Source organism: Neolamprologus multifasciatus, chromosome 7 (assembly GCF_963576455.1).
Source record: "Neolamprologus multifasciatus chromosome 7, fNeoMul1.2, whole genome shotgun sequence".
Taxonomy (NCBI): domain Eukaryota; kingdom Metazoa; phylum Chordata; class Actinopteri; order Cichliformes; family Cichlidae; genus Neolamprologus; species Neolamprologus multifasciatus.
Window position 1 is genome coordinate 13,418,450 of NC_140445.1, and position 16,760 is coordinate 13,435,209.

Here is a 16,760-nt window from a genome sequence, read left to right on the forward strand (position 1 = left end):
CTTTCTGCCTCACACATCCGACACGTTGCACTGTTTTATCTCAGTAATCGCACCTGCATGTACCATGTCTACCTAATAATAAGACCTTTAGCTTTAATTCAGCGACTTGTAAAACAATTTTCTGCTAACTTTTTAGGAATTACAAATATTTACAAATAATTACAAATACTATGCAAGGTTGCCTATTTTTATATGTTCAAAGGTTATTGGACAAATTGACATCATTTCAAATTTAAGGACTCTTTAGTTGCATGAAGATCTTTTGCAGTCAACAACTGCCTGAAGTCTAGAAGTAATTTACATTTCTTCTTTTCTTTTTCTTAAAAAACACAGCACACAGTAACGTCTCTCTGCCTTCCCCTTTTTCTTAAGTAACCTGTATAATCAGACGACTGACCTATCCTTTGAAGGACAGCCCATTTCTTTGCAAAGAAATTATCCATTTACACTGTGAAACACCATCCGGTCAGTTTTGGCTGAGCAGAGAGTGAGGAATTCTTCTATCTGCAGTCACATAATCAATATACACCAGTGACTCAGTTCCAATGGCAGGTATACAGAGATGCCATAGCAATGCTTCCACCTCCAGCATGTTTGGCAGATGCTGTAGCATGCTTTGGTTAATGAGCCTACTTCAGCAGACTGAAGTCTGAAGTGATTACTTGAATGTATGCTGACAGATATATCATGTCTGTATATGAGTGTGTACATGAGAGAAATAATGAAAAATAATAGAACTAGCAGGTCTGTAATGGCGCTCGAAGGCAGAACAAAAAAGAGAAAACAATATAAGAGAAATACGATCTCTTTTCCTGTTCCCGTGGAACTCCGTGAATAACTTTTCTGTTTGAAGTTTATAACCTAAATACAAAAATACAAACAAACAAACATAAAAACAAGCTTTGCCCACATTTGTTTACTTGAAAGCACAACAAGCAGCTCTTCTAGCCCTTGTTCACAAGTCTCAGTTTTATAGCTTAGGCCAGACTAAAACTGAGACATTAAAGGGTCTAAAGGTACACAGGTGTGGACAGTGCTGGAAAACACCAACACTCAGGCTATCGTGTCCAGATATCTGAAAGAACACCAAACAAGTCACGTGGGTGTAATTGGTCTTTAATGTACAGTAAGCATGTAACTAAGAAAACAAAACAGCACCAGGAAAAATGTGAACCTCTGTCAGTGTAACCAAGTTACAACTATTCTGTACTGTGTGTGTGTGTGTATGCATTCATCTTACATTTGGATTTAGGATAAAACCAAAGATTGCATCTACTTATTTCTCATTAAAACAATTTAGCCTAGCCTTGGTTAATAATTAACATGTTGTAGCATTTGAAGCCACACAATATTAGCGCTGACAATGATTAGAAATACCTGTGAAAATAAATATCAAAAGATACATATTCTTTTTTTGTCTACTGAAAGCACAAATATACGGATTACATAAAATTACAGGCATTTTTTTTAAACCTCAAAACAAACCTAAAAAAACCAGAGTGAAATGGAAGAGCAAATGTGAAGGAAACATTTAATAGAGGTTTGGAAGGGAAATTTGGGGAAAAAAAGAAAAAAAAGAAAATCAAGTGAAAGAACATTTGTATTCCTGTTCAGTCATTTGTGTGCATCACACTCAGGTGGACAAGTATGGTAACGTCTTCAAAGCCAGTCCATTTCTCCTTCTGTTAGCATAGGTGAACAGTGCAAACAACTGCTCCATGTTTTTTATTATTCCAGCTGGCCTCAGCTTGGCTAAGGCAGGGGGGTGGGGGTGGGATCTGCCTGCCTTCAGTTCATTGTTCTGCCTTTTGATGAAGGAGACAACCTGTTTCCCTGCAGGCCAGAAACCCTGGGGTCTAGGACAGAGTGCAAAAAGTAATCCATGCTCTTAGCCTCCACAGCTGGTAGGAGGGTTAGAGGGTGGAGAGCCTTTACAGGCCTCGGCCTAGCAGTTGATGGAGGCACAGTCTGATTTGGCTTTCCCTGCCGAGCTGATTATCCTCATGAGGCAGTGTCCAAACTCCTCCAGAATCATCCTCTCTGCCTCAACTTGAGGCTGGTGAGTCTGTTCTGCTTTTTTGGCCTGCTCCAGCAGACACTCGCATGTTGCTTCAAGCACTTCCTTTGTTACAAACGTATATGGGAGCCTGGGGGAAAAGCAAAATAAAAGTCTGAGTATTGACAAAAAGCCATCATTATCTGGTCTCAGCAGTAGTAAGCAGATGGATCGTGGAGACTCCATGTCAATCAGACACAAGTGAGTTTTAATGGTGCCCAGGGTGCATGCCTAGACATAAGTTGGTCCTTGCAAGAAAAGAAGACTTCCTTACAATGTATCTGGGATGTAGCCATTATTGTTGAAATAAAATAAAAGATAAGTGCTTTATTCACTCATCTCTCCTGAGTATCAGGATCCAGATTCACCCAAACCTCCCTCTTCCAGGGTGACATAAAGGCCTTCATAAGCCATCAAAAGATGTGACTCCAGTCACTCCCAAATAACTGAGCTCCTCACCCTCTCTCTAAAGCAGTGTCCAGCCACCCTTCACTGGCAGATCATTTCCATAATCTAATTCTTGCGGTACTGTGTCTGCATCACTGCAGATCCTGTACCAATCTGTCAGTCAATCTCCTGCAGCCCTTACTTGTGCAACACTCTTTATCTAAAGATTCTACAAAAGTACATTTCATATGCTTACTGTAAAAGAAGCTCTTTGCAGATTTGATTTTATGTTGAAAAATGTGTGAACTGTGTTTCAGGTACCTGCCACTTCCACTTGAAATCACAGGCGTCGTCCGCATGAGCAAATCTGAGATCTGTGAGGATAGTTTGGTCTTGGCTGCCGTTTGCTGCTGAACTCTCACTTCTGCTGCATCTGCCAAATGCATTAGCGTCTTCCTCTCCGGGCTCTCCTCAAAGTTTTTGCAGCCGATGCATTTACAAATGGACGAACACATGATCTTCGCCTGTGAAGAGAAACAAAAATGAAGGAAATAAATGCCAATAAGAGAAGAATGAATGGAGGTGACGGCATCTGTAAAAAAAGAAAACTGGAGAGCTACCTCGTAGCACTCGCAGTAATTCTTCAGGCAGCCTGAGCGTTTGCAGTTGCAGCCCTTGCTGTGTCGACGGTCCGACTCTCCCTCCTTGCCTTTACCAATTTTAGGTTTAAAGGCCTCTGGATTTCGGTCAAGACAAGTCTGTGAAAACATGTTTGTGCAGCAATTTATGAGTCAAACAGGATGCAGTTCAGCCCAAAAACAGAATTCAGAAAGTGGACTTCTGCCTCACCTTTATAGCTTTGAGACGTTCAGTTTCATGTTCCAGGTTATTGAAGCAGTTATTGCAGTTACAGTTATTGCAGAACTCTCCATTTGCAAAACAGTCACAGTAGCTATAGGAAGGCAAACAAAAAAAAAAAACACCATTTAATAAAACCATGTCAACTGTAATTTGATTCAGCAACATTAAGTCTCTCAGTGCTTCCTAAACTCTGATAAAAAGGAAAAATGGTTTCCACCACAAAATAACACTGTATTAGGATTTTTTTTAAACTAGCCATTACCAGCTAAGCAGGTCAGCTAATTGGAAGTTTGTTTGTTAAATCTCTTGCTGCTCCAGTCTGCATGCCAAAGTATCCTTAGGCAAGATACTGAACCCCAAGTTATGCTCCAAGTGTTAATAAGAAACACATCAGAGAGCACTTAGGTGTGTGTGAAAGGGTGAATTAGGCATGTTGTATAAAGCACTTATAAAAACCATAAATACCAGTCCATTCATCATTTACCATGGCGATTCATAGCAAAGTTGTTCTTTGACCTCCTGGACATAAAGGTCATGAATTTAGAGTTTTTACATTTGTGTATGAGATTAATATGGCTGAAAGCTGCTAGATTAGTGCAAACATAATAATACTGATTACTGTTATCTATATTATTAACAATGATTATTCCTTAAAGTAAACATAATAAAGTCACTGAACAGAGATTTTATTTAACTTTAAATGCAATGAGGGTTAAAAACCCCAGGGGGTGTTTATGACCATAAATCTCATTTTGCAAGGGCACACGTGATTCCCTGCCAGCCTTTGGCCTCCACTGTAAGACGGCTGTGGGTGCCGGTAGGGACACAGCTAGCCACAAGTGGCAGTGGGCTTGTGAGCCTCAGGAGACCTACACAGCAGCTGGAAGCAGACAACAGAGAGCCAACGCAGAAAGCCAACTGTCACAAATACTGAAAGCATACCAGGTTAGAGAACCTGAGCAATCTGGAGACAAAGGCAGCTGCAGGCAACTGATAATCCTTCTACAGGTTCATTAATAAAAACCCAGCCCTACTTTGACCAACAAATCAAATTAAGCTCAAGTCCACTGAACTTTTGTCTTAATGTTTTTTTTAAAAAGAGACTTCTGCCAGATGAGCAAAAAAATATTTACAATATTAAAAATATGCATCAATATTTATGGAGCGTAAACAGGAACTTGAATGGTTTCTTCTTTCTGACTCACAGACGAAAAGCTAAAATATAATGTCACAGATGACTTTACAAAATATTCAGCTGAAATTACAAACATATAGTTTGTATACAAACATGTATTAATTATTGAGCTACACCTGGACAGATTTATCCAATGGATAAACATTATTATCAGTGACAGTTACACTTACAGTTTGAGGCACTGTGACTTGGTACAGTTACATGGTTTTCTTGGTCTTGAGGTTGTTTCTGCTGCTGACAAACTGAACCAATGAACATTAATTAGATTAAACTATAGACAGTCACGAGAACAAATGAAGAAAATCACTTTAATATTTTGGTAAACATCTTTTTTAAATAGAACAGATATCATTTAGTTGGTCTTTCAATGCAATATATATAAAAACAAAAGTCATAGTAAGATGGCTTCTACCATTTCTTACCCATTAAGAGGCAATCTGGCCTGAGTCTGGATACCAGTGGATGCAGAAAAACTAGAGCTGCTGGCAAGCGTCACAAATGGTGGCTGCTGGATCTATGAGAAAAGCAGAAACACGATATTGAAACTCACTCAGGAAAAGGAAATCCATCTTTTAAAAACAAAGAAACAAAAAAACCCTTCAAACCAAAAAGCACACAAAGATAATTCGCTAACCTGTGTGACATATTGTGCTGGCACAACCGCGTAACCCACATTCCCTCCTCCTGGAGCTGGTGTCAGGACGGTGCCTGGAGGGAGGTTGGTGAAGTTGGGCTGGATTTGGGGTAGTGGAGTCGCAGGCATGATCAAACGTTGCTGAGTCTGAGTGGTGGTTACTACTTGTGGTCCTGATGTTAAGGGCTTAGGTGCCACCTACGGGGAATAAAAACCATGAATGCAGCTCAAGGGACATTTCAGAGAAAGTTCTCTTTGAATGAACTTGGATACCCAGGTTACCTGTTTCATGGTCTGTGCTGGGACAACTGGGACAGACATCCTGACTGCTGCTGTACTGACCACCATAGGTTTAGCTGTGGGATAAGCACCATCATGAGTTGGTACAGCGCAATTACTAAGTGCTGCCTGCATTTGTTAGCAGAGGAAACGAAACAAGTTCATAGGTCACCTGTCTGTATAGAGCTGGTACTGGGACCACTGGGCTGTCCTGTGCTGCTCGCTGTCGTTGCTGTGACGAGGCGAACGTAGTGGAACCTGCTGCCAGGCACCTGGATCTGCTGCACGTTGGGCTGGGTGGCCAGGGGTATGATTGTTTTAAACTGGGAACCTCCCACTCCTCCAACAGCCACAGGTTTAATGTTCTGAAAACATTCACATCAAACGGAGAAACAGCCAGTAATAGAAGAGAAAATTAAAAAACAACAACAACAACAAAAACTAAAGAAGCTCATCCTGAAAGCAGTTTGGTAAGAGCTGTCCGTTTTACTGGCAATACAATCTTCAAAGTGTATTTCAGTTTCTTTTTTGCAGGCCAGGATTAAGCTCCCCAAATGCTGATCCATTGTTATACATGGGGCATGTGGTCACATGAAAACATTTAATTGTTTTGAGCATTAATTATCGTTCTATCTGCTTGGAAACAATCTTACATCATTTTATTTCTGGCAAAAATGTATATTGCTATGGAGGCAAGATTTATATGCGAGGTAAGTTATCATCATTGGTGCCCCACACAGTGCACTGAGATAAACATGACACGGTCTGTCGTGCCTTTCCTGCATCAGATGGCCATGGCTTTAGCAGTGCAGTCCGTTGAACAAAAACAACTGCACAACTTATTGTTTTATATACAAAGAAGAAAATTCAGTTTCTCTAGAAATTGCAGTGGGAAAAACCGGGATCGTCCACCAGGAAAAACTCCAATGTACAGGCGCTCGCCCTCGGGCACCCTCCTCGGTTTCACTCATAGGGGTTTCTGAATTGCCCGTTGTCTGGTCCCTCACCCAGGACCAATTTGCCTTGGGAGATCCTATCAGTGGGCAAAAGACCACCCAATAAAATAGCTGCTGGGACCCCTGGGCCACGCGAATCCTCTACCATGATAAGGTGGTGATTCACAGATGGAACTTTATTACCAGAAAAAGTGAAATATTTCCAGAATGGTACAAATTTGAGAGAAAAAAAATTAAATCAAAGCATGCAGAGCACAACTGAGCCAGTCATTTTGAGTAATGAACAGTCTGTTTAATACAAACTGTGTCAGACTATAAACAACAATCCCACCAACTGCAGATGTATCAATCTGATATTTAGAATGTATTTCCTCCATTTTGACCCAAAAAGGTTGGATCGGATATAAGTGATAAATCTGTTCACTTCCTTTCTGTGTTCACTACACAGCAGCAATTATTATTTCAAGAGCTAACATAGCACCATTACACTCTATTTTTATCTTTCCACAGCTTTTAACTGCATGTTTGCTCCATGTTTGTTTTCATTCATCAGTGTAATGCTTATCTGGAAGTTTTTTTTTTTGGAGGGGGGGGGGGGGGTGTTCTGTTTTTTTAAAACTGCACTTGCAGTAACAGTGAGTTGTCTCTGTCTTCACCTGCTTCCTGTCAGCTCAATTCTAAATGCGGCCTGTTTGTGTGTAGCAGTAAAATGAGGTGCACTCAAGAGCAAGAAAGAAGAGAGGAGGAAAATAGCATGACTGCACATCACAGCAGTATGCTGCAACTCCTTGACTCTCATACGGAGCTGAAATGACACTTATGCACAAATAAGGTGAATACGTTTTTTTTTTTTAATTCCTTTTTTCCCCTCAGATCAGATGGCATCAACTACAACTGACTGTTCTGTGCTTTCATGTTACCTGCGTTGTTGATTGGCTAGTGGCCACCTTGACTGGAGATACAGATGTTGACTGCTGGACTGTCAGGATCTGCTGGCCAAGTGCTACATTCACAGGCAGTGCTACAGACTTCTGAGAAGCACCGGAGGTCGGGGAAGCCACAGACACCACAGTCACCTGGCAGAAACAGACAAGCGGCATGAGCTGTGAAAATTTCACCTGATTAAACAAAGACCCTAGTTGGATGGCAATATAGCTGTCATTACGTATGGTAACAGGAATGTCACATAAACCAACATTCTATAAGAAGTCAATTGCAAACATTATGTATACATATTCATTCATTAGTAGGGGTGAAAGAAATATCTAACATAATTAGTGCTGTCAGTGTTAATCTCACGAATCGCTCTGTGCGTGGGGCTACACAGCATCAACGCGTTAGCACAGTTAGCTCGTTAACGCCGTCCAGCCCCACACACCGGGCGATTTGCGATAACTCGTTATTTTAACGAGATTAACGCTGACAGCACTAAATATAATATAATATAAAATAATATAATATAAACCCCTGTCTGCAAATACAATGATGATTACTAGTGCCAGAGGCTGATGTTTATGTACTGTGACACATCAATCCGTTGTGGGCTGTCTAAATATTCAAAGAGTGTGAATACATCTACTGCATTTTTTAATAACTACATTTCCAAAAAACAAACACAATCAAATTGTTATTTTAAACAACAGTATCGGCCCAACCACCAACGCTACCTCTCAGCTTCCTAGCAGACACACCTATGGGATCAATTTCAAAATTCTACGTAATTTTATTCTTCAGTTAACGCAGTCACAAGATTTTCATAAAACTTCACCTTTGACCTTAAAGTCAAAGTCACTGAGATTCGAACTCTTCTGAGATTTTTAGTACATACACCTATAGTATCAACTTGAAGCGTCTACGTTATCCCATTCACAAATGTAAGTGTCCATGCCACCCCCCTGCCCAGTAGGGTGACGATAATACCCCAGGGCTCTAGACTAACTTTTTGCCATGGTTGCATTGGTGCGCCTGTGCATCCATGGCAAAAGTTAGGTTCACAAAAACTGGGCGCACGTGACATCATTACTGTATGTGGAGTTTACGTTCAAGCCATTTTTCTTGTGAAGAATTATTTCGAACTTCAACTTAGAGAATGGAAATTCTTCTTTGCAATATTGTAGGCACTGTTAAACTTAATCATCATCTTGGCCTCCTCTGATGACCTGTTTGCTGCTGCTTGCCGCTGAAAGGCAGTGGAGAGAGGGGATACTTGGGCAGTGCATTTATATTTTATGTTTAAGGTATGTGCTAACTAAAAATAAAGACAAGATGATAGTTTATTAAATTTTAATGAAATTTGCAGATTGTTTTGGTGGAGTTTAACAAACTCAGCTGTCTGCTCCTTGCTATCTAAAATATACAGGACACCGGAGGATATTCTCAAGCATCTCTTTAATCTCAGCCAAACCGATTTACTCAGGAACAAATAAAATACTAAAAAAAAAAAAGCCAAACAATAGCATTTTAAAGTTATCCAGGTGACTTATATATCATGTTTAACCTAAGTAGTGTAAGACGGCGGTGGGTTTGAAAACAATTTGCCCGGAGTCCGGTGTGCTCGCAGACTCTAGTGAGCCTTGCGCCCGGCTAGCTATCAAGCTGGTGGGTAACAGACGTCTCCAAAAACGTCGGAGCGCTTTTGAAAATATGCGGTGTCTTGATAAACTGAGCAGATATTTGAGGTTTACACAGTTACATTCTCGCCTGAAAACATGTTAAACGTTTATTTTGTGACCCAGAAAGAATAATAAGAGTAATATTAAAACTAACTAGCTGCCACCATTGTTGGAAACTGAGCTGGGCTGCGCTATGAATTCTGGGACGCAGCTTCTTCTTCGGGGTTTAACAGCAGCTGGCATCCTTGTACATGCAGTGCTGCATCTTCTGTTTCAGTCCGTTATTACACTCTTAAATCCTACTTATTCCTGCGTCTTTTGGGATCTTACAAAGCTTCAAACGATGCGTCGACTATTAAATTAGTCGTCGACGATTTTGATAGTCGACGTAATCGTGACTAGTCAACTAATCGTGGCAGCCCTACTGTCAGACCATACCCTGATACCATTAACTGGACCCCATCCTCGCCTGAATTCAATAGAGCATCTCTGGGACATCATGTTTCTGTCCATCCGATGTTGCCTCCATTCCAGGAGCTCAGTGATGCACTGGTTCACATCTAAGAAGATATCAACCAGTACACCATCTATCATCTCATTATGGTTAATTCCTCAATGTTGTCAGTCATGAATGCAAGCATGTAGGGGCCCATACAAAAAAACTCTCTACCTGTGTTTCAGCATGATTTTTTCCCCAGTTAAGATCTGATGTGTTTTCAAAGTGGTATTAAATGTTTTTATATTTTGAAAAGTGTATTACACTAAGGTCTTTGGTTCTCAATTAAACTGAGGGTAAACAGATAAGCCCTTAAAGACGAATGGCTAGCAAACATCCTTCTCTGATCAAAGTACCATTATTATATAATTGCGATTCCAAACATTTTTGAGTAAACATTGCAGGGGGTTTCGAGGTGATTTATTACACTCGTGCTTTACCTGCAGTAACAGGTTGTAATTTAGTCTCTAGCCACTTGATCATATTCAGTTAAAGTAAATATAGAAAAATATAATATCACCTTGCTGGGAGTCTTGAGAGGGGAAATGGCAATCTTTTTGCCAGGGATACTTTGTAAATTAGTGTTGTGGGGCTCAGAGAGAGTAATGGTCCTCGGGGGCATCACTGGTGAACTCTGGGTCAGAACCCGTCCTATGAACAGACAGTGCAAGGTTTAATGACAAAGCTAATTACAACATAATTAGAAAACAAACAGCAATAAACTATGTGGTTTGATAATTATTTAAAAACTGAAACAAAAAATAGCCTCAAAAAGTTATTACTTAGACTTACCTGTGATCACAGGAGGCATTGATGTCTGGGCACTTATACCTTTGCTGTTAACAGTTTTTGTGATGATAAACTTGATCGGTGCAGCTGAGGATGCTGGTGTCTTCTTGGCAATCTGAAAAGACAATTAGCCAGAAATGTTTAAACGTATTCATTCAATATCCAAACATTGCCTCTTTCTGCAGATGACGACTACTGGCGTGTCCTAGCTTGGTCAGTTCTGTTGCATTTTCATTTACTGATACTGATGTTGATACCTGAGCTCTAGTTGTACAACTTAATTGATACTGGATTTATGAGGGTGATAACTGAATTTATATTCGTAGGGAAAAAGGTCATCAGTGATATAGTAAGATTATATACTGAGCTAGTCAATGTGCAGTATTAAGACAATTCTTTGTCAGTGCTCTGATATAGCAACTGTGAAATTATGACACTTTTTTTTTTTCAATGTACACACAATATCAGCCCTTCTGCAACGTGACTTTATGCAGCCAGACAGGCCAGCTGAGGTATTCATTTCACAGCAACATCGGTGGCTTTTTAAAAAAAAAAAAAACATATTTAAATCTGAATATCTTACTGGGGGTAAATTATTGCAATCATTCTCCTACATGTAAGATAAAAAGAGGATATACCTTTCCTTCTCTTCTGAACTATGATTTTAGACAAAAATATTATTTTTATGCTGGTTAAGATGATCTGACTTCAGTTCTTAAATAAATAGCGCACTAATAATGTTCATCTAAACCCTGAGAGTGAGTGTACTTGTTTCCCTACAAATTTTTTAATTATTTAAGAGGATAAAAACTCCCAACAAACATGCCCGAGTGTATATGCTTGCTCCACCCCTTATACACTAGGGGTGGGGGAAAAAATCAATCGTGTAGTATCGTGATATTTTGTTTGCTAATAATGTATCGATACAGGGACAGCAGAAATCGATATTTTGTTACAAAAAAAGTTTTTGTGGACTGGAACATGCTCTGACTACAGAGCATGTTGATCAGCTCCTTTTTCTGAGCAAGAATCCTGACATTCCTTCACTGTCCAAATGTGTTTAACTTTTTTTATGGCAGCAATAAACATGACAGTTTACTTATTTTAATTTAAGACATGTTTTATTTTAATTAAGTTTAAAACTTTTTTATTTAATGTAAAATTATATTTTGTTTTAATTTACTTTCAAATTCTTCAGTTGCTGAAGGTGCTGCATAGTTTTCACAAATTTCATATTTCAGAATAGCTATAATTGTACCAGATGGTTGCATTCAGTTAATTTGGACTAGACTGTAATACAAACCGTTCAGTTTGTCAACAATAAAACTGACTGAGTGTGAGACTTTGATATTAGATAAAATGAATATTGATAAAGTTTACCTTTATGTACAGAATCTGAATATCGCAAAATATTTTAAAAAATTGCAATAATATTGTATCGTGCGTTAAGTATTGTGATAATATCGTATCGTGGGATGTATGGTGATTCCCACCTCTATTATACACAGAGTGAAGCAGTCACTGGTAACAATTTTTAATCCAAATATGAGAACTGCTCATTTAAACAACGTCCAGACAGGCGAAGAACAGTTGAATGGGGAGATTTACCAACTTGTTTGTAACCTGTAATGTAAACCTGTTACGTCTGTACTTTATGAGTCAGACAAATCCCACCCCCTCCCAAGAGGTTTTAACCAGATCCTAACAAAAAATACCCTGGAATTACAAATCTAAACACCAAGGAATCTTTACATTCCACATTCAAACTACATGGCTGAACCTCATAATCTTCACCAAAGTGGTTCTCTCTCTATGCTTCTTTTTTTTTTTTTTAACCTTCTCTTCCCTTCATCTCCCAACCAGTCAAAGCCCATGTTAGGCTTTCCATGAGCCTGGTTCTACCAGCAGGTTCTTTCTATTCAGAAAAAGACTTTCTACTTTACCATCGTCATGTGCTAAGTGATCATCATGTCATCAGGATTCTCTCAATAATGCTGTAGAAGCCTTTAACTTGCAATAGAAAGTCCAGGTGACTGGAATTGTATAAATAACATTTAATTGAGCTCTGTGCGTTATAGTTCCACACTAGATTCCTAGTGGTTCTAGTGGTTACTGAGACACAGTCCCACTCCATCTTCTCTGAAACACCAAACTGTACTTAGTCAGTACACTGTTGTTAGCTTACATTTACTGGCAGCCTAGATCAAGGTCAAAGCAGATCTTATCTAATAACTTGAAAAACTTTGTACACAGTATGTTCAATTGATATTGAAGCAATCATTTACAGTAGTAATTATGTTTAATTTAACAGTAACATGTGGAACATGACAAGCAATATTTTTGTAAAAATGTATTAATAATACAAAAGGTTATTGTTACCTGGACAGTCTTCAGCTGCTGGGTCTGTAATGTGGTCACCTGGTTGCCCACCACTGGCTTCAGGTCTGACCTCCCACCTATAGTCACCACTTTAAACTGCGGAGCTTGAGACTTGGTGTCTCCGGCAGTCTGTGAAACGCCAGGCTTGCTGCCTGTGTGGGGTAACTGAAGCACTATAGGCTGCCCCGATTTTCCTATAGCTGTAACCAAAAGTTTCTGTCCATCCTGCTTGATGACCTGGGGTGGATTACCTGCAGACTTTGCTGCTTCTGAGGCTTGAGAAACCACCTTATTGAGAATAATCTGGCGATTTGCAGGAGAGATTGTAAATGGAGTTGTGAGCTTCTGTAATCCACTTGTAGTCACACTAGTTCCAGTAACACTGTCTGTGGTTTTGGTTGTGGCTGTCGAAGTAGCCAAGGCTGGTTTGATGGTAAGAAGAGGAGACGATGTGCTGGAATTTGAGACAGGAGGCGGACTTCTGGGGCTGGCACTAAGCATGGAGTCTGTGGCCGTGGAGGTGGTCATAGCCTTAGTGGGTTCGGTTAACGCGGCATCTGAACAGAGGCTCACGTTCTCTGAAGCCACGGGTGTATCAGTTTCCATTGGGACCGATGCATCATCACTGGGCTCTGAGTGGACTGCAGTGGTGCCAGGTTGAGAGTGAGGAACATCCTCTATATCCTCAGTATCCATGATCTCATCTGGGAGGAGGCTGTTGAGCTCTGGTGACACTACATCCATGCTTGCAAACTCTCAGCTTTCCGTTAATCCTGAAAAACCAATACAATTTAATTGTCATTGCAAAATACATCACAAACACCAGTAAGCCACAACATTAACACCAATGTCAGCTTAACTTATAATACAGGCACACATGTTCAAACTCCAGCAGGTCAAATCTGTTTTACTGGCTATTATATTAGGCAGGAGGGTTTTCTGTTGTATTTGATCACTTTTATATTATTTGAAAGACCTAGAAGCTTACATTTACTGCACTAGATGCACCATGAACAGGGAGAGACAGACAAAGATAATACAATTTTAAAATTCTGAGGATATACATTCATCATTTTAGAGAGCTGTTGCATTTAATTGCAGTCAGTGTTTGCAATTCATTTAAAAAATGTATTCCTCTACTCATTTATACAATATACATAACTGGATTATAATACAGACAGACAGCTAAAAGCTGTGCTGAGAATATAGAGCAAGATAGTTCAAGCTAGCGAGCTAGCCATGTAGGTGTAGTAGAAGTGCCAGATTGTCATAACTTTACTTGTAAATGACTTCAGTAATTACGTGAGATGTAATAAATAAAGAGGTGGGCATGAGTAGCGTTTGACTTGTGCTGATTTTGACTGAAGCAGACAGCTGATGCTAGGCCGCAACGATCATCTCTGCCGTATCTTTGTCCTGCTGCACTCTACTCAACATTAATCCACCGAAACGCACATATGAACCCTACCCACTCCATACCACATTCACACGCAGAGCTGACTGAGCTGAATCTCTTCACGTCCCCAGGTGAAAGCCATCAAAAGACAACTGTGCTGAGTTGCACTCGTTTATTTTAAAAATGCCCAGAAGTGGTCCTGACTGGGGCAAAGAGCGAGAAAAAAAGCGACAAGCTGTTTTGCTGGCTGCGTTACTATTTCAGGCCGGGGTTGGATTTCGAAAGATCCGCCATTTTTACCTCGTCATCAGCTTAGTTAGCTGCCCGGCTAACGCTAAGCTATGCTGAGGGGAAGGGTTTATAAATATTGGTAACAAGCAGAGACACTTACACTGACAGTTCACTGCAAAACAAGCATAACTAAACAATCGCTGAAGATAAGACTTGATGTTAACAGGGTGCTGCTAGCGAGTAAAAAAAACCCCCCACAAATAACAACAACAAAACTCTGCAGACTCTGACAACGTAAACAATGCTTGTTTCCAATAATTTCTCCTGTCACTTGACATAGGAGGAAATACAACATTTTAATTCCACAATGCAATTATTGCGATTGCTATTATAGATCTCCTTAACAGCATTTACAGTCTGTGTTTTAGGGCTGGAGTTAGCGTGGCCTAACCAGTTCAAAATGATGTTTTAGTTTAACCTCAAGAAAGTCATATTTTGACTGAGATATAGTCTGAGAATGAACCAGAAAAGCGTAAATTCCAAGAATGTTACGGGTCAACAGCTAAAGTAATATGAAACCAACTAACAGCAAATGCAACTGCTGACTTGTGCCTTCTACTATTTTACATACATATAAAAATATTTATGATCCTTCAGACGTTTCGCCAGTATGTCAAAACAACTCGGTGTGCAGCTAACTTAGCTTTTACTTTTCATTTGCCGTTGCAGTAAGTAAACTTAGCGGCCGGCTCACATATTTACACCATGTTATTAAAGTCCCTGTTTTGTGCACGAGAAACTTTCCTTCAGCGCTGAAAATACTCTGCCAAACCAAATCCTGTGAATATTATGCTGATTTTTCACCAGAGTGTATCCTTAAATATCGTTATCATCAAAGACAGCAAAGACAGCAACAGCAGTCTCATCTAGACAGCCCAGCGGGCAGAACAACTGTACTAGCAAACTTGCTGAGCTTGCTAACCCGAGCTAGCTAGCACAACATTATATCTCAACATTGAATACATTCTTTAATGTGAGTCTTTATGTTGAATATAGTGTGTTAAAACCTAGAAAGGGCCATTGCATAGTCATGCTTACCCCAAATTTTTAAGCTAAGCAGCGTTTCCAGATAAAAGGGAGGAAAGGAAAAGACGATTGTTCAAAATACCGCGCCGAGCGCCATTCCTCCCTGACATTTCACAGGCCGGCCACGCCCTCCATGCGATACGAAAGACTGACGTAACACTTAAAGCTACAGCACAATTGCATTATCAAAGTTATGACTGTTTCTACAAAACTATTTAATGCTTTTTCTTCTTCTTCTTTTTTTTTTTACAAAATATTTTTTTGAAAATAAAAACTATTATTAGTTAATAAAAAACAAACAACACAGTCAGCCTTGGAGCTCGTGTGCTGGATATTTACCGAAATCTGACAGAGCACTACCCAGTAGCCTCATTAAGTGCCCAGTCTCACGTACCACTGTCAGGTAGTCAGTAAATAATAAGATGGTGGACATGTTTACTTACATGTCCTGTAGTTTCTCTTACTGTAAGAGTGGTAAAACACATGACACATTACTGCCAAGATGGGAGTAAAATGTCTTCAGCAGGGAGATTACTGCATGATTCACTCCCAGATTTGAGCTGCTTGCATACTACAGAGTGTCAAGAGATGTTTTCGCCTAAGGTCTTAAGTAGGCCAGCGTAGTCTCTCCAGTGCATTCATCATAAGTGACATGCATGAGGTCCAATTGATAGTCATTAAGCTCTTATGGTGCTGACTTTTTCTTGAACAAAAGTCGATACATCGGACATTTCTTTATGTATTTTGCATATACTTATATACTTTTTGACTGATGTTGAATATAGATATTTAGTTTTTAACTGATACCACTTGTATATAACTTGACCTCTGGTGTTGTATCTATTTTATTACTATTACTATTATTCAACATTATTTAGTTAGGCTATATATTTTAGTTATATTTTACTTAAACTTTACACATACTTTTGACTGGTTTGATAAAAATGTCAGCTCAATTCAATTTTATTTACATAGCATTTAAAACGTAATAAAAAGAAAACCCAGACAGTCAAATTAATCCCTAAGAACAAACACTTGGAAACAGTGGAAAGGAAAAACCTTTTTAACAGGAAGAACGTGCCAGAGGGTACAGGGGCAGCCATCCACTACAACTGGTTTGGAGTGTGGGGAAAGAGAAGAGAGCAGAGAGAGAGACAAGGCAAAAGACATGCTGTGGAAGTCCACCAGAGAGCTGTAACTAATGATTATATGGAAAGTGGTGTATAAATACACAGAAAGTAAGAAGAAGTAAGTGATGAAGAAATGCTATTCATAAAAGTAGAGAGGGTGTCTGTCTCCTGAATGCAATCTGGTAGCTGGTTTCTCAGAAGAGGGGCCTGAAAGCTGAAGGCTCTGCTTTCCATTTTACTTATAAATGCTCTAGGAAACACAAGTAAGCCAGC

At 39.7% G+C, this 16,760-nt stretch overlaps 1 protein-coding gene across 2 annotated transcripts; it reads right to left on the reverse strand.

Moving 5' to 3' along the window:
• Window positions 1-893: 893 nt before the first annotated feature.
• On the reverse strand, window positions 894-15,492 carry lin54 (lin-54 DREAM MuvB core complex component). 2 transcript variants are annotated; one of them, XM_085168600.1, is made up of 14 exons: window positions 15,370-15,492; window positions 12,645-13,417; window positions 10,269-10,380; window positions 9,997-10,127; window positions 7,289-7,444; window positions 5,585-5,777; window positions 5,416-5,489; window positions 5,134-5,331; window positions 4,922-5,013; window positions 4,670-4,741; window positions 3,293-3,395; window positions 3,064-3,201; window positions 2,765-2,967; window positions 894-2,147 (listed from the first exon to the last, which is right to left on the reverse strand). In XM_085168600.1, the coding sequence occupies exons 2-14, from the start codon at window positions 13,386-13,388 to the stop codon at window positions 1,946-1,948; spliced, it is 2,418 nt and encodes an 805-aa protein (XP_085024726.1). In that variant the 5' UTR covers window positions 13,389-13,417; window positions 15,370-15,492; the 3' UTR covers window positions 894-1,945. The 2 variants fall into 2 exon arrangements, with proteins under 2 accessions (XP_085024726.1, XP_085024727.1); XM_085168601.1 differs by lacking the exon at window positions 15,370-15,492 and adding an exon at window positions 14,124-15,324.
• Between the last annotated feature and the right edge of the window lie 1,268 nt (window positions 15,493-16,760).

Bases quoted from the DNA above. Each gene is read 5' to 3' on its own strand.
- lin54 (XM_085168600.1), bottom strand. From the start codon at position 13,388: ATGGATGTAGTGTCACCAGAGCTCAACAGCCTCCTCCCAGATGAGATC. The intron at 7,445-9,996 runs GTGATATTATAT...TGTTTCTGCCAG, and splicing joins CTCTCAAGACTCCCAGCAAG to GTGACTGTGGTGTCTGTGGC. The intron at 3,202-3,292 runs GTGAGGCAGAAG...ATGTTTTCACAG, and splicing joins AACGTCTCAAAGCTATAAAG to ACTTGTCTTGACCGAAATCC.